The sequence below is a fragment of the Paramisgurnus dabryanus genome, chromosome 19, assembly GCF_030506205.2.
Source record: "Paramisgurnus dabryanus chromosome 19, PD_genome_1.1, whole genome shotgun sequence".
Classification (NCBI taxonomy): Eukaryota; Metazoa; Chordata; class Actinopteri; order Cypriniformes; family Cobitidae; genus Paramisgurnus; species Paramisgurnus dabryanus.
The window spans coordinates 13,828,697-13,856,448 of record NC_133355.1 but is presented as its reverse complement, the minus strand read 5'-3'; the positions used below and the strand labels follow the sequence as shown (position 1 = coordinate 13,856,448).

Here is a 27,752-nt window from a genome sequence, read left to right as displayed (position 1 = left end):
TGACAAAGACTCTAAAGTCATAAAAATGATTTTAGTTTCTATAAGTGAAGACAATTTAGGTTGGTTAAATCTTATTCAAAGCATGTTCAGGAGACTCAAATCATAACTTTAGTTTTTAAAGGTCACATTCTTCCTGATCCCATTTTTTTTACTTTAGTAATGGTACATTCACATGGGACGAAAGCATTAACGCTTGATGGAAGGCTTGTCTGAAGCGTGGCCAACAGCCAATCACAGTGGCCGCTACACATGCTCCGTTCTTTCATAAACTTAATTGGCTGGCTCTGCCTAGGTTATTTGCATAAGGTGATCTGATTGGCTGACGCACGCGTTGCTGCTTGAATAGTTGAGATATGTTCAACTTCTGCAGCGGCGCTGACGGATCCACAATTCAGTTCGGCAATGCATGACGTCACCCATTAAAAGTGAATGGGAAGCGTTAAAGGAATAGTCTACCCTTTTGCCATATTAAACCTAGACAAATTAATACATATCTATCTTTTTTCAATGCTTGCACTGTACAGCGTATTATTAATGTGTTAGCATTTAGCCTAGCCCCATTCATTCCTATGGTACCAAAAAAAAGTTTTATTTTGTGGCACCATACTTACTGGTATAACTCCTCATGTAACAATCTTCAAATAGGGAAAACACGGAAGTGTTTGGTGGCTTCCCTGTTTGGTACCATAGGAATGAATGGGTCTAGGCTAAATGCTAACACATTCACGACGCGCTGTACAGTGCACACATTGAAAAAAGATAGATATGTATTATTTGTCTAAGTTGAGGTAATAACATAGTTTAATATGGCAAAAGGGTAGACTATTCCTTTAATGCTTACGCCCTGTGTGAATGTACCATTAGTGTGTAAGCTCCAAGTTCCCCTTTCCCCCAGAATTCCCCTTTCAAAGCCTACAGCGAACGACCGGTTTGGACTACAGCCATCTACTTCCTATTATTTTGACTAAACTCCACCCACAGGAATACGTCAGTCGCCAGCTACGGCTCAAACGGCTCTGCTAAGCTAAAACTGCTGTTGAGTCACAACACACTAAACAAACTACACAACCAGAACTCGTTACGTATCTGAAGAAAGGACTTCATAGAAAAAGGAAGATATCAGCCCGTTTTTAGGACAGTAAAAACAAAACTTTAGAGATAAGTAAATTGTGTGAAAAATAATGCATTTTTTGCCCATGAAACATAAACACAATCATAGCTTCAAAAACACAGGAAAAAAACGGGACCTTTAAAGTGCCTAATCTTATTTAGTAGAGGACTTTACTACACAGTTTAAACCAAGACTGATGTTATGAAAATGAATATTTATGGTAAAACCAGGCATATAATTGCCATTAATGAATAATGCATTGTTTAAGCACGATTTAAAAATGACTACTAAGTTTTATGTATGCAATGCAATCTAAATCACCCATCTCAAACTGTAAACCAGTGCCAGGGTGCAATGCAACACTGATCTATGATGTAATTTCAGTGTGTCAGTCACAAACACACAGCATAAAAAAATCCAAAACTGGTATATTCCCACGTGGGAATAATGCTCTGAGATGTTTGTCAGTTGCTGGGATCCAACAAGAAACTAAAAAAAACAAGCTCTCATTTTAATGCATCATTGTGGAAACGTTTGTTTGTTACGCATGTGGGCTACTAATTTCTGTATAAGATGAGGTTTGCAACTTTAGACAGAAACCTAAACAATATGGTGAAAGTTGATGTAGAATCTGTGTAGATAACTGCCAATTGAACTGCAATATGTATTTATTTACACATGATAACTGGTTGCTCTGAAATACAATATCAAAAAATCAACTATTGCGAAATCAACAAAGCATTTCTAAACACAGTTTGATTTTAAAGTACTAGAAAAATAAGATTATGTGCCTTAATAATTTAATAACGCATACTGAACTAGTAGGACAGTATTATATATCAGCTAAAATCAATCCGAATCACTAAATTAGCAGCAAACGGTCTCAAAACGTACTATTCAAGACAAATATTTGGTTATAGTGGTTTTTGGCTGTTAGATTCTTCAATGAATACGAAGACAGATAAACGTTAAGAGCTTTTACTGAACATCAACAATCACTGAACACCAGTTCCATCTTGTAACTTGTAACATGAAAACAAGAACACTTTTCGAGTCAGTCAACAACAACACCCTTTTTACTTCTCAGCCCCGCCCCTTAAAGGGACATCAACTCGTGACAGTTACTTAATACATTACACCCCTTTCCCCCAGTCCATAAAATCTGAAAACCTTTTTGGAGGATGATGCTCTCTTACAGGGTACCTCCGCGGTCCAGGAGACCCCAACACAACTCCCGAATTATTTCCATTCTCAGCAAAGTCATTATTAGGACCTTCCTCATTTGATGCCAGTGACTGTGGTTCAGGCAATTCAGATACTACAGCCTCTGGTGGATGTTCAGTGCTACCAATGGGCTCTGGCACAGATGAATTGGCCATGGTTACCACTCTTTCTCGTAGCTGATCCACATGTCTCCTGTGTATCTGTCCATCATTCGCACTGACCTTGTACGATAAAGGACCCATGAGGCCCACAATAGTCCCAGGCATCCACTTCGAGCCCTTGGTGTAACTCCTCATGTACACCATGTCATTTGGTTTGAATTCCCTGACAATGCCAGGGCACTTTTCAGCATTTAACTCCTGCCTACGGTGCATGTCTCGTTCATAATCAGGGTGCAGTCTGTCCAGAGCAGTGATTAACCGCCGATTCATGAGTAGTTCAGCAGGACTTTTACCTGTTGTGACAACAGGAAACGAGCAAGCCGAGTTTGCCAATCACCTTTGGTGATGCGAGACAGAGACTCCTTCGTCGTCTGTACCATGCGCTCCGCCTGCCCATTCGAACTGGGATGATATGGCGCCGTGGTGACATGTCGAATGCCATTACGTTCAGCAAACTCCTTGAACTCTGCAGAGGTAAAAGCAGCTCCATTGTCAGATACAATGATGTCAGGCAACCCATGCGTTGCGAAAAGAAGTCTCAGTGTATTAATAACAACAGATGATGACATGGAACTCATCAAAGACACCTCTAGCCATTTGCTATGTGAATCAACTACTATGAGAAATATTTTACCTTGAAAAGGGCCTGCAAAGTCAATGTGCAGTCTGGACCATCTTTTCGTTGTCCATTCCCAAGGGTGCAGCTTTGCCCTAGGTGGTGCATGACGTGACTTCTGACAGATATCACAGGCTCTGACAGTCTCCTCTATGTCCTTGTCCATCCCTGGCCACCACACATAACTCCTTGCGAGACCCTTCATGTGGACAATGCCAGGATGAGCATCATGTAACATGGCCAGCACTTCCTTCCTTGCCAACTCAGGAACCACAACCCGGCTCCCCCACAGCAAGCAGTTTTTGTGTGCAGAAAGTTCGTAGCGGCGCATCAGAAAAGGTTTGAAATGGCTGTCTGTTATATCAGCTGGCCAACCATGCAGGGCCCAGCGTAATACTCGTGACACAACAGGGTCCTTCAGTGTAAGACTGGCAAGTCGATCAGCATGCATAGGAGCATCTGGAACCGTTTCGAGTAACAGGACCTCCAACGGTGGTGGTGTAACAGCGTCAGTCCCGGGCAACGGTAACCGGCTCAGGGCATCAGCATTCGCAATGTCCTTTCCAGGTCTGTAACACAGCTCATAGTCATATGCTCCAAGGATCAAACTCCATCGTAACATTCGTGGTGACAGGACGGCCGGCATTGGCTTGGAGTGGTGTAATAGGCCCAGCAAAGGTTTGTGGTCCGTGAAAATCACAAAATGACGCCCTGCGAGGTACTGATGAAATTTTCTAACAGCAAAAATGACAGCCAACGCTTCCTTATCAACCTGGGCATAATTCCGTTCAGTGGAAGACATTGTTCGGGAAGCAAAGCAGATGGGTCTTTCCTGGCCCTCACATTCCAAGTGGAACAGTAAAGCACCCAGGCCATAGGGTGAGGCATCGCATACTACTGCCAGGGGTTTTTTTTCATCATAATGCACTAGCACCTGATCTGTCTGTAGCAGCTGCTTTGCTTGAGCATAAGCAGTTTCATGTTCGACTCCCCACTGCCACGAAGCAGACTGATCAAGCAAGCGATGCAGGGGTTCCAGGACTGTAGCTTTGTTGGGGAGGAAACAGTTATAAAAGTTGAGCAACCCCAAAAAAGCCTGGAGTTCTGTTTTGTTCTGTGGAGCCGGGGCTTTTTGAATAGCCTCCACTTTTTCACGAGTCGGCTTAATCCCATCCTCGTCGCCAGTGTTAGATTCTTCAATGAATACGAAGACAGATAAACGTTAGACAGATAAACGTTAAGAGCTTTTACTGAACATCAACAATCACTGAACACCAGTTCCATCTTGTAACTTGTAACATGAAAACAAGAACACTTTTCGAGTCAGTCAACAACAACACCCTTTTTACTTCTCAGCCCCGCCCCTTAAAGGGACATCAACTCGTGACAGTTACTTAATACATTACATTGGCCATATTGTGTAACGGTGCGTTAAAAAAGTATATACTGTTTTTGCAGTATAAACCACATACATTTCACACAATATAGTCACTCTTCATGGGAAATAAGTTCATGTAATCGTAATATATTAAAGCTGTTTCAATATTACTGTCCTTACCAAACACAGCTTGAACAAACAATGATGTCATAGGGTTGGTAACTATATCTAAACGCAACCACTGCCAATAAAGAATTTTTATTCAGCGAGTTTAGATCTTCTTCTAATGGCACACAGATTCAACTTGGTACATTAATGCAACCCATAAATCCATAATATCTAATTCATTGATCACCTTTTGGAAGCCACGAGCATTAGAGACAAAAAGCCAGTGTAACTAATACAGACTGTTCTATGAATATCACAAACGCAGAACAAGAGCCCATCTGATGTGTTGTATCAAACCCAAAAAAGCAAGGCAAGCAATGCGGAATTAATTTTCTTCATCCTGTCTTAAAAACGTGAAGTTACGTGCTGTACAGAAGGAAGATGGAGGGACTGTTTGCTTTGAGTCAGTGGAGATGAGAGGACAGCGTCCAAGAGAAATGTTTGCTTTTGTCTTTTGTGTTTTTGGTAGTGTGAAGGAGACATGTGCTTGTTATTATTATCAATACACTGTAACTGGATTTTTAGTGTCTGTCTAGACAAGTCATAGATAAACTGGACTCCTTTATAACATAATCCAAAAAATTAACACAAGAGATAAACTGCAAAACACTTAATTGTAAAATCTTTAAACCAAAACATGAAACCAAAACACTGGAGATACTTAAACTTTGGAAGAACTCCAGGAAGAACATACACACCAACACAAAACACTATCAAACATAATCGTAGCAAAGTCACATGTCTGAATGCTTATATTTAGCTAAATATACATATTAACTTCTTTCATTACAAAAACAAAGTTTTTGAAATGAATAACTTGAACCAAGCAGCCAACAAGAGATCAGAACGCATGGGGACATTGGGTTCAATATTGTTTAAAAGGCATCTCAGGCTGAGACCTCGACAAACTACTTGATAAAATGCCAAGAGGACATTTTTGCAAATTCTAGGCAAGGGTGACTACACTGAAGATGATAAAATACAAAATATAAAATAAAACAGTGACCCTAAACTTACAGTACAGTAGTGTAAAGAAATATCACATTAAACTTTCTTGGAAGCTATTTGCCATGCTTATATTTATTGTGGCTATGTATTTTATGTAAATATAAAAAAATGTACCCTTTCTTCAAGACCCAGACTTTTATTCTCTTCTCACAATATAATTGAACAATATTATAATCTGAAAACATTAAAATCTACACAACAAAAAGTACACCACTTAACACTCAGGTGCTTTTCCATAGCACCCCATGGTTTAGATCGGGTCAGGTCGGGTCAGCTCACCTCACTTTGGCTTGGTTAGCTTTTCCATCGAGTTTAGTTACACTTCAGAGTAGAAGGGATTATAGGCGTGTCGTTATATTTGCGCTGCCTGCTGTTATATCATACAAGTGAGTGTCTTTCTACATCCCCATACATTCATTTATTTCTCAGTCCGCTACAAAATTCAAATTGACCACCACAAATAAATGTTTGCACATTGTGTTTATCACTACCTCTGTCTCACATGACAGTTTGTGTACAAACACCGATGGCGTAAGTCGGTTAGCCTTATTTAAGTTGCATTTTAGCATTATGCGGATGTGCATTTCGCGAAATGTGTTGCCACAAACTGCAAGTCTGGATAAAACTGGTATGGTGTTGCTGATTCTCAACCTGTGGATGTTTTTCATCGCTAAAAGGGAGTTTGGGAACTTACGGCAAAGCACAGATGACAACAGGTTTACTTGAGACAGCGCAAGCTAGCACGAAGGTAAAGCTAATCTTTAAATTAGCGATGATGCTGGTAGTGATGATTCTCTCAAACCAATCAGTCATCTACAGTGTTTACGTGTCACGTTTTGGTATCAGCTTGGCTCACTTGAAACCCCAACCAAGGTGGTAATAAAAAAGTATTGTAGTGTACTACGTACTGCACCCAGTAGAAAAGCCCCCAAAAAATAAGCCGACCCGACCCAAACCGTGGTACTATGCAATGGAAAAGCACCATTATGCTGCGTTTACACCAAGCGTGGTAGAGGCGTGAAGCGCGATTGATTTCAATGTTAAGTCAATGTGAAGACGCGCGGTGCGGATGAGGCGTAAGGCACGGTGCGGATGAGGTGTTTGGCATGGCCAACGCTTGATATTGTCCGTTAGCAGTCACCCGGAGCTATACGACACAAGTTCTTATTTCTATAGAGGAGACAGTAATAAAAAGGACCTTGCTTGGAAGAGTGTCAGTGAGGACATTGGGCAACCTGGTAAGCTGTAATAAACATTTCACTTTTGATTCATGTGAGGTTTATCGACCCGCGCCATTTATTTTCCCCCTATAGTAAGGTTACCAATTACAAACTGGTAACTCTCTCGATAAATGCACAACATCAGTCATCTTGCAAACAGACAACCGCATAGCACTTGCGCCTCCCACAAGAAGCGGAGTTTGCCTCTGACGCGCGTCTACTTCACTCTACACGCGCGAATGCATTCAAACTCTCCTAGGCGCGGTAGACGCGATTTTGACGCCTGAAACGCGGTTGGTGTAAACGCAGCATTAGACTCACATTTCTTCGGCATATCTCATGTGAAATCCTGCTGACAGTGGACAAACATTTTTCATATTAGATTGTGTATAACTGTATATTTGTTTAAATCCTCCAGTTACAAGACCACAAATCTGTATTGGTCCTTCAAATTGCTCTGATTTCCTTGAATTAGCCTGATTAATTATGTGTATCTGAAAGTATGGGAGAGAGGAAATTTAAAAGAAAGAAAGATTAGGAAACAACAAACAAATCTGGAAACCAATCATCTATACCAGCTAAACAGCAGACCATGGGAACATTTCTGCAAAGATGGATCACGAGGAATGTGGACTTGGCCTGGCAATCCCCTATGGAAGCTTTCTACCCAGTTAAGAATCACGTAGGGACATCAAGATATTTTGTATATCAAAAATAATTCAAGAGAGGTGTCTATTTCAAGTCCTATTTTGGTGATTTCCTACTTTGTTTCAAGGACATCCATGCCGATATGAGATTCTGAGCATTGTGTTTTTGATATAAAAAAACTCATAAATAACCCCATGAGGCCTTCAAGAGAATATTAAGTCAACATCTAGACTTTGGGCTTACCCACAATGATGTCATTTAAACATATGAAGGAATTACAAGCGTATGCTCTTTGTGTCTGCATGGCCCATTGCGCGTTGTCCAAGTGCTTTCGGCTAGAACAACAGCCTCTTACACAAATACTTGGCCATGGGACCCTGATTGCCCAATTCTACACTGGGTAAGGGTGAGACATGCACCATCGTTGCCATGGTGACTGTGCCCTGATTGTTTAAAACCTGGAGCCAAGCAGAACACAGAAACCAAAGCACAAAGCAAAGTCCATCCCAGTTGGGAATAACATGGACAACTAGTGGATAACTTAAAGCAGTATGTTGTTGGGTACAATTTACTGATTGACTGATTAATGGCATTATATCTCTCCTGCTGAGCTCAGCATGATGAATGTGCCCTAAAATAGACGCCTTTGCTGTGGTCACCGACACTATATCTTATAATTTACTACATAAGTATTCATTTTAACACAATGCTATGCCAGGGCATTTGTGCAAAGTCAGAAATTGGCCTCGTCTGTTTTCAATTCCGAACACGAACCCTTAGATTATACAGCATTTTGTGAGTTGAATGTCCAAATGATTTAACCATAAACAACTTGCTGTATCTGCACTGAACTGATAATACTGGAAATGTTTACTATATATGACTAGATTTGTTAAAACTAAAAACAAGAAAGTGTTTTAGACAGATGACACAATTCTAATTCTATTACTGCAATTATGTAACATAATAAGAAGCTGTCATATGCTGTAATATGCTTTATGATTTAATAACATTTTCAGTACACAATTCCTGTTGTTTAACCCACTTTCTCATAACCAGATGGATAGTTGGAAAAGCCTGCACGGAGAATCCTCCCATAAAGAGATATCCTCTCTGAACTCTCTCTGAGCAGTTTGGTTTAGACAGCTTGTTGTGGGATTGTGTTGTAATACTATTCAACAGCACTGTACAATTTAGAGGCCTCTTTTGTGTCTGTGCAAGTTGTTTTGTGGCCAAGGCTAGGAGGGAAGAGCAGAGCAAAATGGAATATAAAAATAGACTGATGGGAGGAAATCGTGAGGGAGTGAAAGGAGGGAGACCTATGCATTGGTAGACAAGACCATAAATAACTTGTGTAAGAAAAAACGATTAAAGCAGATCTATTCACGCAAGCTCTTAAACAGCTATTAGGGTGGCTGTGTTCCCACCTCTCACATGAGCACAGGAACAGATCTGTGAGACACACGGGTGTCACGCAAAAGACCAGACACTAGCCAGAGATCCATTCACAAACACACTTCACTCAGTAATGCGCTCCACTTATGCATTCTTGCAGCATTTTAAAAGGAGTGCAATACAATGTGGCTCCCCGCCATCCGTGATCTTAAGAAATCCTTCATCTGCGCTGACTTCAGTTTAAACTAACTTGAATTCAAAGATCGCGTTTTCGCTGTGATCTTGACGTCAAAGTGGAAACATAACTGACCCCAATTTACTATCCTTTTTTAATGCGTGTTCATGACCTTATTGTGTATGATTCATCGGTGCGTGTTATTCCAAAGAGAAAAAATGTTTGTCTTTGTACTTTTTTTGCAAAATTGCTCTCCCTCTTAAATAAGCATCAATTTTGGAGATCTCCTAGCAAACGGGAAGCAACATAACCCAGCCATACAACTGCATCATAGCAACTCTTTGAAATAGGATCAGTGTACCGTGCTCCTAGCAACATTGTCGCAAACATCCAAATCAACCATCTATACCCTCCACGCCCTGGAAGCAATCCAAAGCACCTCAGCATCCACCTCGCAATTTGAGAAACACCTTAGCAACCGCATAGCAACGTCTTCGCAATCAACATGCCTGTTAGGACAATTTGCATGGAGAAGCAGTGCTTCTGTGATTTTCACATTTTCTAATTCCATTTGGTGTAACTGGTGGTGCACAATCATTTACAGAAGCTTTAATAGTCATATTTATTTATTTATTTACTCCGCAGAAGAAATTAAATCAAACTGTGAACCATGAGAACTGTAACCGAGTCAAACCTATTACCTGTAGCATTGAGCTTCTCGCCAACATTAATCCTTTAAAGTGCCTACATCGCAGAAGTAATTGAACCTAATTACAAACAGTGACTACTTACTAAAGCCGCAGTCATTTTCCACCTCTTATAATTTTCCACCTCTTATAGCATAATGGGGAATGACCTTTAACCTGCTACTATGACCCAGTAGTTCAAGTTGCTTTTAAATTGACGAGAGAGAGAGAGAAGGTAGAGGAAGGGGTGGCAGGTGGTTACATCTCCGTCTTAGCCATTATACACAGCCCTTCCTAAACAGGTATGGGGTGGAATGTGAGAAGCTTGGACGTAGGCCCTGAAATAAGGATGCGTGATGCTGGCCAGGGTTTGGATGATCCCGGCAGGGGTGGTGGCCGGGTGTGAGGGGTTATGGTTGACAGACCCAGGCCAATATAAGCTGTCTGTCTTTCCATTTAAGTCCAAAAGTTCTATGTAGAAAGATGACACTCATCACCATTCAAACCCTCAAACAAATCCAGCTTACAGACCAATATTTAACTTTAATGGTGACTGTAATGTAAAATTGGCGTCAGTTAACTTTGACCCAATCGTGAAAACATCAAGAATACAGAGACTGATAAAAAATACAGATAAAACAAACTACTCCCTTAGTTCTGGCAGGGTTGTGTCTGGTAAGAAGACGACCTGTGGCTTGGTTACAGTGCAAGTGTTATAAAAACTGTAATGTGAGAATGATAAGAGAGGAGGAAAAAATAATTCACACAAATCGGATGGCTCACACAATTTAACACACACATACACACACACATTTATGATGACTCACCCACAGGGACATTTACATCAGTCATTAGCTCATCATCTGACTTCTATCTTCAACAATGCTGCAGTCTGACTCAAGAGTCATTCATATCTCTCTTTAATCCTTAAATCTGATGTTTTGATGTTCATGGAGTTAAAGTTAAGTTAAAGGTATCTGGATAAACTCAAACATTGTTCTCGAAATCCGCTTAGATAATGGAAAGTAAAGACAGCTGTGAAGGCAACATTCACATGGGACATCTGTATTGGACATCATAAAAAAAAGGCATAAAGGGGTGATGCAGGATTTCCAGGTGTCAAAGATGCAGGACTTGTGCTTTTCTCCTACACTCTAAAAAAATGGTGCTAAATAGTTCTAAAAGCTTGCTATCATAGCGGAACAATAGCAACTATATAGCACCTCGGTAGAACCCTAATGGCGCTTTTTCCATTGCATCGTACCCAACGGTTTGGATGAGGTCGGGTCTGCTCACCTCACTTTGGCTTGGTTAGCTTTTCCATTGAGTTTAGTATCACTTCGGAGTGGGAGGGATTATAGGCGTGTCGTTATATTTGCGCTGCCTACTGCTGTGACATCATACAAGTGAGAGCGTCGCTGGAATGCTTTACATCCCCATATATTCATTTGACGTTATTTCTCAGTTCGCCATAAGATTTAAGTTGGCCACCACAAATACATGTGTACACATCACATTTATCACTACCTCTGTCTCACATTACAGCTTCTGTACAAAAAAAACTGGGGCGTCAGTCGGCGCGCACCGCTCAGCCTCATTTAGGTTGCATTTAAGCATGTGTGTGCATGGCGAATATGCCGCCACAAACTGCAAGTCTGAAAAAAAACTGGTATGGTGTTCCTGATTCTCAACCTGTGGATGTTTTCATCGCTAAAAGGGAGTTTGGGAACTTATAGCAGAGCACAGATGACAACATGTTTGCTCAAGACAGCGCAAGCTAGAATGAAGGTAAAGCTAATTTTTTACATTATAGCAATGACACTGGTATTGACGATTCTCTCAGACCAATCAGTGATCTACAGTGTTTTCACGTCACGTTTTGGTATCAGCTTTGGTCACTTAGAACCCCAACCGAGGTGGTACTAAAAAGAATCGGGTACAACATATTTAGCACCATTTTTTGACATGAGACATAAATTGACTATGACAATTATTTAATATAATAATATTCTCTTATATTAATAACACAATAATATATTTGGTATGATTTTTATGATTATTATTTCAAAATATGATATAGTAGTTGTGGTAGTACTATAGTAGGTATAATAATAATAATAATAGTTTTTAACTGTATCATTTATTTAAAACATTTTCCAATTGCATTCCACACTTGCATACAGAGCAGATTAATACATTACTTTAAGGGGCGGTTTTCCGGACAGGGATTAGACTGGATTAAAGTGCTGTCCAAACAACTTGCACTGATATCTTAAAATACATCAATGCCCTTTGTTTTGCCTCAAAATGCACACAAGTAATGTTTTTAGTTAGGCATGTTTGTTAAAACTAGTTATATTTCTAATTAAACTAAGGCCTAGTCCTGGCTTAAACTAATCCCTGTCCGGGAAACCACCCCTAAATGTACTCTGTAACAAGCCAAACGAAAATGGACCCCAATAACTTTTACCTGTCACATACAATGAGAGTAGTAAAAGCTTATGTTTGAAAATAATGTTCCTGTCTGTTTCCTGTCCAAAACACTTATGTTTGTTTTTATTAATCCCAGCAATCCTGATAATTGTTTAGCTATTTGTGAAACTCCTTGCTTTGCTGTAGCATAATATAAAATGAAAGGGATATTTTTAACGCCAACAGTCACACTGAGATTAATGATAAAATACTCCAGGGCAACGAGTAATGCCAAAATATATAAAAGAATAATCTCATTTTTGTTCGGGACCCATCAGATTTTGTCCCTAGGCAAACGTTTCGAAAAAGCGAGAAAAGTGAAAAGCCCAAAACACTTAAGAAAAATAAAAACCCAATTAAAGTCACATTAATCCTAAACAAAGTCCACATTGGCGGAAGATTCATTAAAGTCATGGATGGAAATCTGAGCTCATAAATACATTATGCTGCCTTTAGTGTGGTTACGTTTATTTACACAATTAGGAGGACATTAAGTGACTTATTCATTTGGGTACTGTGAGCAGGGTATAGATTTCATAAGTTTTCTCTGCCCTATATCAAACAGACATGCCAGAGTTTACCTAATGACCCAGATGACATGCAATTTCTGGAAAATGACTTTCAAAACGGGTAGCATGGTATATCAAAATCAACTACACGGCCGCTCGTTTTGCTGCAGTTTTCATATTCGTCCTGAAAGATGGTGACAGTTGAGTATTGTCTTTCATTTTAATTCGCCCCATGATGCTAAGCAGGCTGCTCTGTTTTGCATTCACATTGAATCTGAAGCAGTGACACCTCTTACTGGTGCCGAGATAAATGCAGCTCTATTCTGGTGCATGTAAAAGCCATGAAACAGGAAAGAAGAGCTTTTCAATCCGCCAAGCATATTCACTTTGCTTCGTCTAGCTTGTTGGTTTTGGCTGCTTTTATCAGCAAAAACAAACTCTGATAGAAAGGAAGTCACCCCTAAAATAGCTCAGTCCCACTTTGACTTCTTAGACATGCTGTGTGGCCATGCAACGGTCCAGTCTTCATGAATACCCTCAGTGGAGGAAAGCCAGGGGATTTATTCTTTGAGCACCGAGATTAACCTCTTGGTTTTATTCAAGTCATTGCTAGCATGGCGTGGTTGAAGTGGAACAATGGGAATTTCACAGGGCCAGGGTTCGAACGTATGCTTTCACATCTAAAGCGTCATTTGGCATGAGGCACCATCCTCGGAAACCCGAGACTGGAGATGATTTTCTTTGAACACATCGAGTGTGAAGATCTATCACTCCTATTCCCTTGAGAACTCCCAAATGTCACGGGCAGAAGCTTGAGATCAACACAAAATGGACTTCAGGCCAAGCCCCGCTGATGACAGTGAATTCCTTAGGCTTTAGACAAAATTAGAAATTACAACTTTTATAGTCTCTAAAAGAAAGTTTATGCTTCTGTTTCAAAAGGTCTTATTTTCGCATAACTAATGTCATGCAATTAAGGAGCTTAGATGCAAAAGTAGCTAAACGCTATCCAATTAATGATATTAAACGAATGCTTTCGGCATGTTGTATACATTCAACAAATACTTTTACTTCAAATCTGCTTAATCCCAGCCTCAAGACATTTAGAAATACAGCTTTGTTGGCAGAATCCATTAAACAACACAATGATTTTTCAGAAAAATCCTCTACAAAAGAAGAATTGGATACACAACATCACACGTTTTTTTTTTGTCTAATAAAAAATGCTATTTTTGCAAAAAAAACATGTCAGACGCACTTAGAGGGTTTTGCATCTGAGCTCAATTATTTATTAAGTAAATTTATCCAAAAAAGTAATGCACTATAAGTCACTTTGGATAAAAGCTAGGGGTGTGACGAGATCTCGTGCGACAAGATCTCGCGAGATTAAATGTGTCTCGCGAGATTAAATGTTTCTTGTGAGATTTCTTGTGGAGGTGAAATGCTGGCTGTTTCTCAAATAAAAGACTGCATTCTTCGGAGATCGCATTTTTAAACTGCATTTTCTTCATAAAGACTGTCTTATTAGAGAATATTAACAATTATAAAGTTTACTAATTAAACTTTAAAAAAATACACAGAGTTTACATGATTTAATGTCCGCATGGTGTTGCTCAAAAATGACAGTGGCTGTATCATTTCTAGTGTAAAGAAATTGACAAATATTAAATATAAAAAAAAATGGATTTAAACATTGTTTGGCTAAAAATAAGCATTTCTCTCCGTCTAAAGTGAAAGTGAAAGTGAAGATAGTGTCTGCGAGACGAGACCACTATCGCCCCCTGCAGGCATTTGTTATAATACATACATAATGCTTTTTATTTATAGGCCACAAATGTAATGTGTATGTTAATATTGTTTAATGTAACTTGGTTTTAATACTTTTTTTGAACCAATTATTATTGCATCTTCGTTATTATGTAATTTTAAAGGCTACTGCTCACTTGGGTCTATTTTTATTACCCAAAAATAACAAATTACTTTATTATCAGTTAGCAAAATAATTGTTAGGGACAGTCCTTGATTAGTTAAAACTTTTCAAAATAACATGATTTTAGTTTCTTATTCATTTATTTAATCATTGAGGATTTTTTAAAAAGTGTAAAAATATTGTCTCGTCCCGTTCTCGTGAACCCAATCTCGTGTCTCGTCTCGTCTCGTTTCGTGAATTGAGTGTCTCGTCACACCCCTAATAAAAGCATCTGCCAAAATGCATAAATTATAAATAAAAGAGCATTTATTTTTCTTTATTATACTGTAAGGAAATGTTGTGCATGATTTTATTAGCAAACTCAACTTTTGTTATCCACAGAAAAAAGCAAAGCAGATTTAAAGCCTGGCGTTGAGTAACAAATTTTTTATTTTTGTCTAAACCTTTCCTCTATACAGCAGATAGTGGCTTTTAAAAAAGACTCTTTAAGATTAGAGATGGTTAGCCATCCACATCCATAAGTGGACAGTTTCCTGTAATGAATGATAAAAGACCACAGTCAATCCACAACAGTCTCCCTCTTATGGACCATGCCTGCCCCTGGGATAATCCCTGGACAAACAGAAGCCACCTTTGACTGGACAAGAATGTTATCGGGGTCTGCTCGTCCCCCGGCACAGCAGAATTCCACAGCGAACGCCTTGCCTGGTCAGACTCGACCCCACACAGACCCCTCCGCACCTCCAGCAACACACCGGTCACTATCTGCAGTCTTTCATCAACTTACAGCTTGAGAGGTATTAAGAATTACTCCACAGTCACGGCTCACTTGATTAAGACAGATAGTCCGAGCCTAGGACACTTAATCTTCTGTCTGATGAAATATGTTAACTGCATCCTCATGTTCCTCGAGCACAATTAGACTGAATTAGCACCGGGTATTGCACTACAGCAAGCTTTTCGTGTGCTATTGGTCCTGTTTTATTTCAAATCAAAAACAATGTGACTTGATACCTAAAGGAGAGCTACCGAACGAGAAAACCTTTCACTGTCATGGTCTATTAATATCATATATTCAAATGAAAACAGTGCAGGTATATTTTGTCCCATTAGCTAATAAAAATGAAAAACAAGGTTTTATTCATTGTACCAGTGAGGAGGAACAGTGTCATAACTAATGCTAGCAGATGTGTTTATATTCAGTATATTTTATGATAAGCCAGTTACTCATTGGAGTAGAATTCAGACAGCACACACTGCCAAACAACATTTCTTACGAACGCTGACAGACTAAAATGCAGTCTGTCTTTTGATAGCATGCACGTCCTGGTAAATGTTCAATAATGATTTTTCTTGTTCTTTCTTTGGCTCTTTGTTTTTGACCATTGCACCATAATATTATTATAGTCTGCTCTCTTGTCCAAAACGGAGCCAAAACGATTTTGTTTTCCCTTTAAGAAAAAGATCACACCGGTGTCCACAAATACTAATCTGTAGATGTTTCATACCCATCAAAGTAATTCAATGAGACTGCTTTGCAAACTAAAAAAGATGGAAATGCTAAGAATGGCATGTGGGATTTGAATGTTTGCAAGAAACTTTAGATAAATTAGCATGCTGCTCACGTTGCAGTCACGACTTTTGCTTTAAAACATCACTTTTTTTAAAGGACAAGGACCCCCCCCATTAGATTGTTACGTAACATCATCTTTTATTTAACCAAAAAGCTTGCAACATTATATTGTGGAGCTAAGAATTAAAACAATTATACAGCCCTTTTCCCAAACGTTTGAGAAATCTGTGCTAATGGTTAATAGAAATGTTAAGGACAATTAATTCTAAAACCTGCATGCAATCCATCATAAATTGGAGGCGTTCGTGCAGGTCGTGTTTTATAAAAATAAACTGATGGGTTGCTGTGATTAATCTCAGACTAGCCACCAAGATCACACTATTGATAAATACGAGTGTGTTTAAGATGGTATGGTTTGTTTGTCTAGTTTGGCAAGGGTACGTTGTTAGGTTAGTCTTTCTTGCCAAATCCCCTTAGGTTGTTTCTGTAGGGGTTTTTTGTTTGAGAAGCAATTATCATTAACCAGCAATGTACAAACCACAAAAATATAATTACAGATTATTGAGAAACTAATTATAATAAAAAAAATGAAAATATGTAGTCATTACTGTAGTAATAACTTTCTGGTAATACTTTCTATGAAGCCTGTATAAAAGAATGATATTAGGTATATCACAAATATATCTAAACATATTTTAAAACATTTTATATATTTTTAAATATTTAATGTTTATGAAAATATAGTGTTGGTTAAGAAAAAGTTTTTCGAACACTAAAGAGAAGTGGTTAAGCCTTGTACTTTTTATTTCAAATTTTAAAAAGTTAAATTTAAAAACCCAAATGTCTTATTATTTGAAATGTCCTCTAGTTACATGAATTAATGACAGGGCATGTACTCAAGCATTTATTGATCTTACAGTACATACTCCTTGCTTGACTTTTGCCACAAAGAAAAAAAATGCTAAATTCAAATTAAGCTAAAAATGCTGAATCAGTACAATTCCATGCAAATGTCAACCTAAACAAAAAATTTGAAGTTTTTACCCAAGTTTTTAACCATACGGATATCAGATGTAAATATTTGGTGATTTAAATACCCATGCAAAGTCTCTATTAAAGAGACTAAAGGTTTTTTTATGCACTATACTTATTATTTTACATAGTTAAGTAAGTGAAAATTTCAGATTTGTAGCATCGGTAATGGAGAAATGTCATATCCATAAATCCGTAAAATAAAACTTCAAACTAAACTAAATATCATTTGTTTTTTAGGGAGCTTTTCTATATGTTGGATATTATTGCTTCTGGTTTGTGCATTTTAATTCACAAAATTCCTACAAAGTATGTTGTCTCCCAAAAATTGTGTCTTTTATGTTGTCAATGATTTTTGGTCAAAAATCTTTAGCTGGGTTTACATAACATAGATTTTAAAGCTAATCTCTGACTTTTGGACCCCAATGCATATAAGTCGATTATTATTATTTTTTAAGTAAGCAATACTTCTGTCTCTAAGTTATTTGTGTTAAAAAGTTCCTGCTGGTACTTATTTTTTTCACCATTATCTCTGTTTATTCGCTACTCAAAAATATATCAAATTCCTAGTAAAGCCCCAACAGGTACGTTTTTAGAAAGCAGTGGTGCGTTATCTGCCAGGACAGTTAAAGTTTAGCCCATAATCGGAGGAAAGATCTCATCTGCTCTTCCTCCAAGCACTCCAGTTGGTCTGTCTTACTTCCTGTCATTAAAGACACAGTGCACCCAACTACCATCTGGGTGACTGACAAACCGTCATCACCACAACGTGTGGAGTCCACCTGAACATCTGCGAAATCAGCTATGCACTCGAGTGAGACACCCCTGCCAGGCAGTTACGTGGTGCGGCGCGTGTTACAAAAGCACGCACAAGCTCAACAGAGAGGTCTGATGTATACTGGGTTTGTGACAGCTTAAGTAGTCAAGGAAATGCTTTAAATATGACAGGTCTGTATTTTTTTTCAATTCAACAGAATATGCTGAGCAATGACCGTAAAGCAAACGCTTTTAAATGTAATTGTTTGAATATTATCCAAGAAATACATTCAAAAGCATCTGAGAAATGTTACTGCTGCTTAAACAGTAACACAGTTAAACAGGAAAAGTACAACACAAGACATCCAGCATAAACAGTTTTCTCGTGCCAAGCTTTAAACTTCGGATCAGACTTTCCCGTTTATTCTCTCTAACGAAACAGCTGTCCCTCCGCTGCTCTCGTCTTACAAAACTACAAGCTGATAATTGTGTTATTATTAGTTGCACAACTTTAAATTACCTTTTGCAACCACTGTGTGTAGTTCTCCATGACATGTTCCAGCTGCTGGATCTTCTGGCTGGGAAATTCTGCTTCAGGTGGAGGGGCGTCCCGTTGAAGTGCGTTGGCATTGTACTGAGCACCCGTTCTAGATTCTCGACAAGAAGTCCCGGCGCTTCCGTCATTCTCCGGGAGAATAAAAGTATAACTACACTGTCCGTGTTGGATCCGATGATATTTCCGACCGCTGCTGTTGCTGCCCGCTTTGACCGAGGAGCTCCGGGTTCCTTCTTCAGTTCCTCTTTTCTGCTCACCCCCTGAGCAGTCTGCCAGCACCAGCAATGTTGCCAGAGAAGCGCAGCAGCAGAAAATCCAACCCCACCGCATGGCAGGAGCTGGGGGTAAGGTTGCCAATATCAAAGCTGTGGTTCAAGTTCGTTTGGGGGGCGTCTTTGGTGCTGTCTGCTCCTTTATTCCAAAATCAGGTGGAATCAGTATGTGCAGAGATATCTGATTGCCCTGGGGCTTGAGGTTATTACGTCCATACCGGACTCTTGTGGAAGAGAAAGCCTGGAGCTCATCATTGATGTTGTCAGTCACAAATACTTCCTGTCCTGTAAAGAATTTAATAACTAGATGGTCTTCTGAGAAAAAACTGAAGCCTTGAGAAACTTCACATGCGGGTCGCGCTGGGACCACATGCATGTAAAATACAGCTGTGCAGTTATGAAGAGCACACAACAGGGTCCATGAAGATGTGGATTAAAGCATGTTGTCAGACCTCCCCTGACGTTCTCTCTCTCTCTCTTTCTCTCCCTCTCTCTCTCTTTCTCTCTCTCTCTCTCTCTCTCTCTCTCTTTGTGGTGTGTATGTGACCAAGTGACTCGATGACTTTGCTCTGGGGGTCTAGCTTGATCTGAGCCTGCCCCTCACAGTGACTGAGAGGAATGTGTGGGCGAGTAAGTGTGTGTGTCTGTGAGAGAGAGAGAGAGAGAGAGAGAGAGAGAGAGAGAGAGAGAGAGAGAGAGAGAGAGAGCATAGTGGGACCCCAGCACAGAGGATGTTCTCAGTGCCTTAGGATCATTTTACAAACTTTCTGACCCTGCATTTGTATAGTAGCCCTGCCTCCTGTACACAGAAACTGTAGGAACTTTTATTTATTGTTTATTGTTCACTGTAAATCCATTATTCAGTTTGTCAGTTTGCATGTGTTTGCATTAAAGGTATAGTTTGTAGGGATGCTCCGATCGATCGGCCGATAATGCTTGCTATGTTTCTCAATGAATTACGGTGAAATGCCACTACATCCAAAAGCCAGTGGGCGCTCTAGTGCAGAAATTCAAAATGCGCTGTAGGCGAAGAACAACACACACGCAGCTATGATGACACGCAGCTCCAGGAAATGTCTTAAGGATATATTTATATTGCTGTTCTTCAAACCATTTCAGGTATTTTCATGATAATAAAGAATATGTTTAATAATTATGTTTGACGAGTGTTGCTTTTTCAAATGCATGTTATAAACGACTCAAACTAACAGTGATTTTAGATCGATAATGACTTACTGGTCAAAAGCCGTAGTACATGAAATAGCTGTAATAAGATCGGCTGTCCGATTCAGAAATGTGATCGGCCACGTATTATTAGTGGAGATCGGGACATCCCTAATAGTTTGTAATGTGGCATTCACACCAGACGCGAAAGAGTGATTTACATGTTAAGTCAATACAAAGATGCGAATAGGCATCCTGCGGCATGCACAAATTGCGTGGTGCGGATGGCACGGAATGTGCGAGCTGAAATATCAGAACTTTGGCAGATATCAGCGCTGCGTTAACCAGTCAGGAGCTTGCTCTAGTAATGACGTGATTACAGGGAGCGAGCAGAGTCGCAGAAGCCCCTCCTACACCACAAATTCTCGCGTGAATATCTCAAATGACTAGAATTTCATGCGCGGATGAAGCGAGTACACTCAAAATGTTCAAGAGTACAACTACATGCGAATAGCGTGTTTTTGCCACCTCTACCATGGATGGTGTGAACGCACAGTAACACATATAATATCATATATCACCCTTATATTTCATTTATCATAAATCATTAATCAAAAATCACAAATCATGAATCATATATCACATTATATATCATATCATATATCATTGGGTCTGCTCCTAACCAAAAGTCATATAGATCCAGAATTTGGTTCATTATAATGCATGGGTCCTATGAACTAATGGTGTGTTTAATGTCCTATTTACAGCCCATGGTCACCATCCACTTTCATTGTAAGGAACTTTTCATAAACGTATTTTGTTTTCCACTGACGAAAATATTAAAATAAGTTTAGAACAACATGAAGAAAGTAAATCCTTACAGATTTTTCAATATGGATAGAACTATGCTGTGAAATCACATCAGTCTAAACTATCTCTATGTCTAATAAATAAATAGACACCAACACTGCAAACAGTTAATTTCCTTGACTTAATTTTCACCCTCTCCAAAAAAGTTGTCTGAAACTGCCCCAGGAATGGAATGTGACATTGTGAAACTCAGTTCCCATCCAAAACAGAACCCAATTCACTGCATTTCACAAAAACAATCCCACACTGGCCTGATGGAGGAGCTACATCATCAGAGAAAACGGCATCTCATTTACACTGATCTTGGACCAGTTCTTCCAACCCAGAGCTCTATAACTTTCAACTATTGTAAGGTAAAAACAAAGAGTTGGTCTCATACCGCAACCCAGCAATTGGCATGATACTGTGCTTGGAGACAGGATGCCAAAGGTCAAGTTCCAATTAAACCCCCCGTGCGTTTTTTTCCCACCCCTTACTATGGCAACCTGGCTGGCAGATAGACTGAACTCTTTTTAGTTACACCAACTATGAGACAGCAACACAATGCCGTAATCCATACAAACACCCTCCTCCTTGCGGCTTCTAGCTCAGATGTAGGCGCTCCAAGATAACAAGCCCAGAATAACCATGAGCTACTCTTAACTTTAAAAGCATGAGTAAACATTTCTCTGAAAACTTGCTATGCTTGACGCCAAACCCTGTCGAAACTATAGACGCCCGTCTTACGACCATATAAGTAATACAAATCCACCGATTTCAGACTGCAACGATAACAAATTAAATGGCCAAACAAAGTGAATTTGATAACAAGAACTAAAACTTTAGGCTCCCATTGAGAGACTCTGTATCATGTTTACAATGTAGTACTGTTGATCAGTACTTCAAAGTCCAACATGATGAACGGTATGTGATTTTGGCATTTCCTCAGGTTTTCATGGAAAAGCACAAGCTGTGGATATTTACACCGTCATAATTGATTTGTGTAATCTACGCACCAAAGTCGTTTCTGGAATGTAAACACGGGACGCTCAGCGAGAAAACAAATTTATGCATTCCGTTGCTTTCAACTGCTCGGGGTTCCAACGTTTTTATTATAGAGCACAGACGGAGCTTGTCATATTTCTGACAAAAAATTTAATCATATTCTTTATAAGCCAGTTTTACATACCAAAAATATTTGCTATGGTAAAGGTCATTTTTAAGAAAAAATTTGCATAATGATTTGAAATGACTGTGCCGTAAAAGTGTGCTGACATGTTCATGTAATTATTAAAAATTGTTCAGCATGGAAGCTGCTTCAAAAACGCCAAAAATAACAATTGGAACGAGTGATGCGCTCTTCATTGTCCTGATGAGTCCGCCACGGCTGGGGTTTGGCTAAACATTTACTCACAGGAGCTTTTTTGTCAATGACAGAGTTGAACGAATGCCAGCACATTTCAATGGATAATTACCAAGCGCTAATATGTCATAGAATCGCATTCTTTCACTTTCAATGGACCAGTTCATCCCATCTATAACCAAAGCCTCTCAGTTCACTGGGTCCCCAAGGGGGCCCAGTGCTGCCTCATTCAAATGTGTCCCACTAAACCCTTTCAACATCTTATTTGATAGCATATATCAGGTCTGACGAGCTCAACGCATCCAATTCAAAGCGGCCTTTCAATGGACGTGACGAATATTGAATGCCGAAGCATGAGGAATGCTTTATTTGCAACCTTCACAGGCGCATGAGTGTCCAAAAGTGGATGATCGTTTCAAAAAACATAACAGAGGAGCAAAAAAAAAGAAAGATGCTCATCATAGGTTGAGTGTTTAGCCTGACATGTTTAGTCTGCACCATAGTCTAATTCTGTTGGACAGATGGTTTGATTGATTCTTTAAACAGCCCAGTGTGGCACATGCCGACAGGGATGATGTCATGAACCGAAGTTTGCTGGATGAATGACATTAGTGGTTATTATGCTAAAACTCCTCCCATACCGGTTCTCTCGGGGCAAATGCAGCACCGCGTACTGAGGTCTAGTTATGTCAAAGCAAAACTGATAGTTAAGTTCACGTCAGTTTTATGGAACGTGCTCTCTTGTGCTGTCAGTCAAATGCTAAATGACACGTCTGGGTGATTCTTGCGAAATTAGACTTATGAGGTGTCATGAAACATTTTGATAAAAAAGTAAATGCTATCAAAATAAGAAGCATACAGTTACAAACATTTCTTCATGTGTTATTTTGCACTTGATTTCAAATGACATCATACAAACCAATTTTGTAGTTTTTTCCGCATTTAAGGGGGAAACTTTCATTATCGCAACGTGTCCATGACTGGATTTGACATGTGGTATTTGGTGATCATTGGTAAATGTAAAGACAATAATAAGGAATATAAGGAATATAAATGTGTCCAAGACCAATTTTCTCATCCTCCGCAACAATTTTCAATCAAATAAAAAAAAATTGTTGGAAGGGACATAATTGACTGTGACATTCAAGATGGCTACAAGGTAAGCAGTTCTTATTTTTTCTCTCCAGATAAAAGTTGAAATTTTGTTTGTCATAGTACCTAGACAACTTCTTAGTTCTCATTAAAACATTTGTAAATGCATATATTTAATGTAATATTATGTTGCGGTAATGATCGTTTTTGAATAATAATCTAAAAAATGTAAATAATTCTATAGGTAATATTTTTAAAATCCTCTAAAAATAATGGTTGTACTAAGTTCAGACCTTATTCTTATGTGTGCAAAAAATTGTCTTCAAGGGCTTTTTTAAAATTCTGATGCTGGACACCTTCTTAATCTGGATTTCATGAGAATGAATCACCCATCTACGTTTAAAGTCTCGATGTTCCCAGATTAAAAGTGCGGGCAACACCAACTGCAGCATTATTATTAACTGCATTAATTTGACACTACATTTTTGCACTAATGGATTTAGCTCCAAAATCTTGGCTTGCATAAATAAACTAAGAATTATGAAGTGACCATAACAAATATAAAATCTATTATAAATCAAAACTACATTTTTTTTTATCACATCATTTTAGCCTTTTGCCTGGAATTTGCAAAATTTTACTCATGGTATTTTATCAACCAGCTTTTTGAGGGTTTACCATGAAATGAATGTTAAAAAATATTGAAAGAGTTCACAATTTGGCTGCTTTATCTTCTATGTTCAGTATAAAGGCCGAAGTATAGTTAATTTCTTACACGTACACGTGGGTCCGCATACAGTTCGCATGATGAAATTGTGGTAATCAAAAGAGTGGGCGCGTACTGTGGTCCACATTATCGCATAGCACGTATAGGATAATGTAGTATGTAGGTTATACTTCAAGCAAAATTTCATGTTGTTTTGTGCCTTCTTAGTGTTGTAAAAATAGTGGTAGTTCGGTAGCAGCGGAGAGCGGCTGGAAGAACGTATCAGGGATCGAGTAGGCATCACACCCTAACCATGATATTTTTTTAAAGTAACCTTTCTTTTCATGACAGTAGAGATGCGAAATGTTGTCTTTCATAGCTATTTCCCGTATCCGTAAGAATCATAAACAGTAAAAGATAAGAAATCTGTAAATCGTAGCAAGCTAGCCAATGCTTGTCAGTAGCCTACTGGTACTCGGTAGGTACTCAAGATGGCGGCTGGCAACTGGAATGACGTATAAGGTCACATGACTGATATTCGTCTAAGGCTGTTTTCACATATGTTGGTGCGCACCGTGGTGCGGCCTCGGAGCGCACCAAAATACATTGTATCATTTTTTAGTTAGTGCGGTCCGTGTTCACATATATATTTTTTTTGCTGTACTCGAAATGCCGCACCGTACACCATGTGACAACGGTCAGCGCTGTCATTGGTCTCTGACAGCTCTTACCGTCTCATGACCACCCCCACGTTTCCACGACAACCAGCCTGACAGGAAGAGCGCAGCTATCAAGATGTGGAAATAAACAATGCACGTCTTTGCGAAGTTTCTTGGCTTTAACGCGAAATTGCATAGCTGTTCTATTAAAGTTTTTCTCACGGAGCAGTTTGCTAAAAAGCCCGTAATGTCACTATTTGTCTGTGGAGGACAGCTATGCATTTATAAAATCATCAGCTCAAACGTAAAGGAGACTGCGAATCTCTGCCACGGACCAGGATTGGCTTGTTTGTTGTTAACCCACAATATAACACCCGGCTCACCTCACGACGGAAGCCCAGGGGCTCAAACATGTGGAGAACTTCCTGTATTTGGTTCGGCCCGAGGTCCACCAGTGTTCACACCACAGGTGGGTTCGGCGACAGCCGCTCCGAGACCACCTGTTTAGAGCGGTCTCGGAGCGGCCGTTTAGTGCGCACCCGAGTGCGGCTGTTGTGTTCACACTGACCCAAACGAACCGTACTCGGAGCGACACGTCATTTGGGCCGACCTAAACAATGTATATGTGAAAACAACCTAATAAACTATGCTTTCCAAAGGCCGTGTTTGTGCGTTTGATCATGCCAGTACGTTGGTGTACACATAAAAAACTAACTATACTTTGGGCTTTAGTCAGCCATTTATAAAAAAAACGTTATTAAAATAAAAAAATGTTTTTAAATGAAAAAAAACGAATGTGTTTGGCACAAGTATATTTTTGTTAATAAAAGTAATTTCAAACATTCAAATCTACATCTTTCATGGGCATTTCAGTCAAGTGATCCTAAACTTTTGACCAGTAATGTACCTGTACATCTAAAACGAAAGTGAATAGAAATTCTTATAGATAAAACTCCTATTAGATTTTATTATATATGGGAACTAAATAATGTTTTCTTTCATGTTCTGCTTCTGATCTCCATGCATTTTGGCAGACACGTTTATCCCAAGTGGCTTTACAATGTATACATTTTTTATCATTACATGTGTTAGCTTCGTTCAACCCATAACCTTTTGCGCTGCTAATGCAATGCTCTACCCATGCACTATACAGGAATGTCTAGTATATAAAACATTTATATTTCTACTTTTATTAGATGAAACTCTAAGCATTGTGAAATTCTAGCTGTGCTTTTCATTTGCAATCGACAGATTTACTGGCCAAAAATAAAAGGTTAGCATCCTGATCTTCTGCAGCAATGGAACTTGATTTTCATCCAAAACAAACTCTTACAGAAGACATGACTCCTTCCCTGCGTGTGTAGACTTCATCCCAGGTGCTAGCTGATGTATGATCTCAGATCTAATTGCCCATTCAAAGCCAGAATGTTTAAGTTCTCAGCTCTGTTTGTGCTTCTGATCTCTCTGATCAACAAGTGCTTGCTGCTGTTGGTTCTCTTATCTCTGCAGGCCACGGGAGGATCTGCTCCTCATAAGAGTGTTTACAAAGAATCCAGATCCATACCTCATCTGACCCCCACCCTTAGGTCAACACACATTTCCCGTTCCTCAACAGAACCAGTGGACTCACTGTAGTACAAGTTAGCATACTTGAATAAATTTATGTTTGTTGTGACCTTAACATTCTGATCTATGAAAATGTTTACAAATATACCTTTCTGCATCTTTTGCGCACGCAAATATGTTATTTTGTAGTTGGGGTGACAAGTGTGCTCAAATAGAGAGCGACACACACGTGACGCTCTTTTATCCAGGTATGTTGGCACCGCAGCAAGTTGAGCATACTTTAACAGAAGGAGGAAAGCAGCACGGTCATGGTTTTAGATGCAAAATGTGAACTGCCCCTTAGGCAGTCTTAATGAAATTTAAATTAAAAAATTTTACTTTTTTTTTTTTAAAGGGATAGTAAGTTGGGTTTTAAGTGTTTTATTAATCAAAATCAATGTCTTTATTCATAAATATGTCCTCGTTGGTGTCAAATGATGTGGAAATTAAAGTTTCAAACCTGAATTTTCACATAAGCACTTAGCCACAACTTCACTAACCAACGGCCAGTACGAATTATTTTCTTGCACAAAATACTTTCTATTATAAATCAGGCATGTGGTAAACTGAAATGTGACCTGGTAAATACGTTCACCTCACCATCTCTCTTTGCAGTTCAACACCCTGCACTATCAACAAATTGTTACAATGTAAAGAAGAGACTGCAAACGGTCATCTGCTGTACCATCTGTGGTTTGTAACTCCATGCATCGGATTTCTCAGATTACATGAATAACCCACTAATCAGAGCGCTCAGATCCCCAAGTGTGATATGTTGTGTTGGGGATGGAGGTCTGTCAGTTGTCCACATCACCACCACCACCGCAGTAATATGATCTTTCGTGAGATTAACTAGGAAAGCACTGAAGAGGCCTTAGATCACTAGATGACAAAGGTTTGCCTCCAAATGCGTTAAATAAATGTGGTTATCCTGTGTGGCATCAGCTTAGATCACACATCTTAGGAATCCCAGCTATCTTCTTAACCACATAATTCCTATTGGCCATGCTTGCATTCAATTTGGCTACTTTCCCAAACATGATGCCATTTGTTAAGGTGAATTTTCTGTGTGGTTGTTATCTTATACAGGGGAGGCTCATGACATCATGATGAAATAGTCTGATCCTTCAAAGTCCTGCAAACTACTACATATATATATATACAATGTACATTATTTTGATTATCAGATCACAATGATATTACGCAGTGCCTGAAAATAGTCCCCTGCTATTGAAAGTTATTAAGGGGAATATTTTCGGCTGATGCGTAATATCATTGCACCTCCTGCAGCCATGTTACAGCAGCAAAGTCCTTGATTATTACGCCAGAATGAGAGTATAGTTCCTAGCCATATCTGCCTAGAAAATCGCAACTTTTCATTTTCTGTCAGTCTTAGTACACGATGTAACTACAGAAGAGTCAAG

The 27,752-nt window shown here is 39.2% G+C and overlaps 1 protein-coding gene across 3 annotated transcripts in view; it reads right to left on the bottom strand.

The window, feature by feature from the left end:
* Window positions 1-27,752, bottom strand: part of angpt1 (angiopoietin 1) — a 187,342-nt gene that overhangs the window by 41,649 nt on the left and 117,941 nt on the right. Inside the window, exon 1 of one of the 3 annotated variants that reach the window (XM_065290406.2) lies at window positions 18,583-19,858. The exons of 1 other annotated variant lie outside the window; for it this stretch is intronic. In XM_065290406.2, the coding sequence (XP_065146478.1) occupies window positions 18,583-18,948 (366 nt within the window). In that variant the 5' untranslated portion in view covers window positions 18,949-19,858. Of the gene's footprint in view, window positions 1-18,582; window positions 19,859-27,752 lie in introns of those variants that run through there. One more of the 3 variants, XM_065290401.2, reaches the window with a different exon arrangement.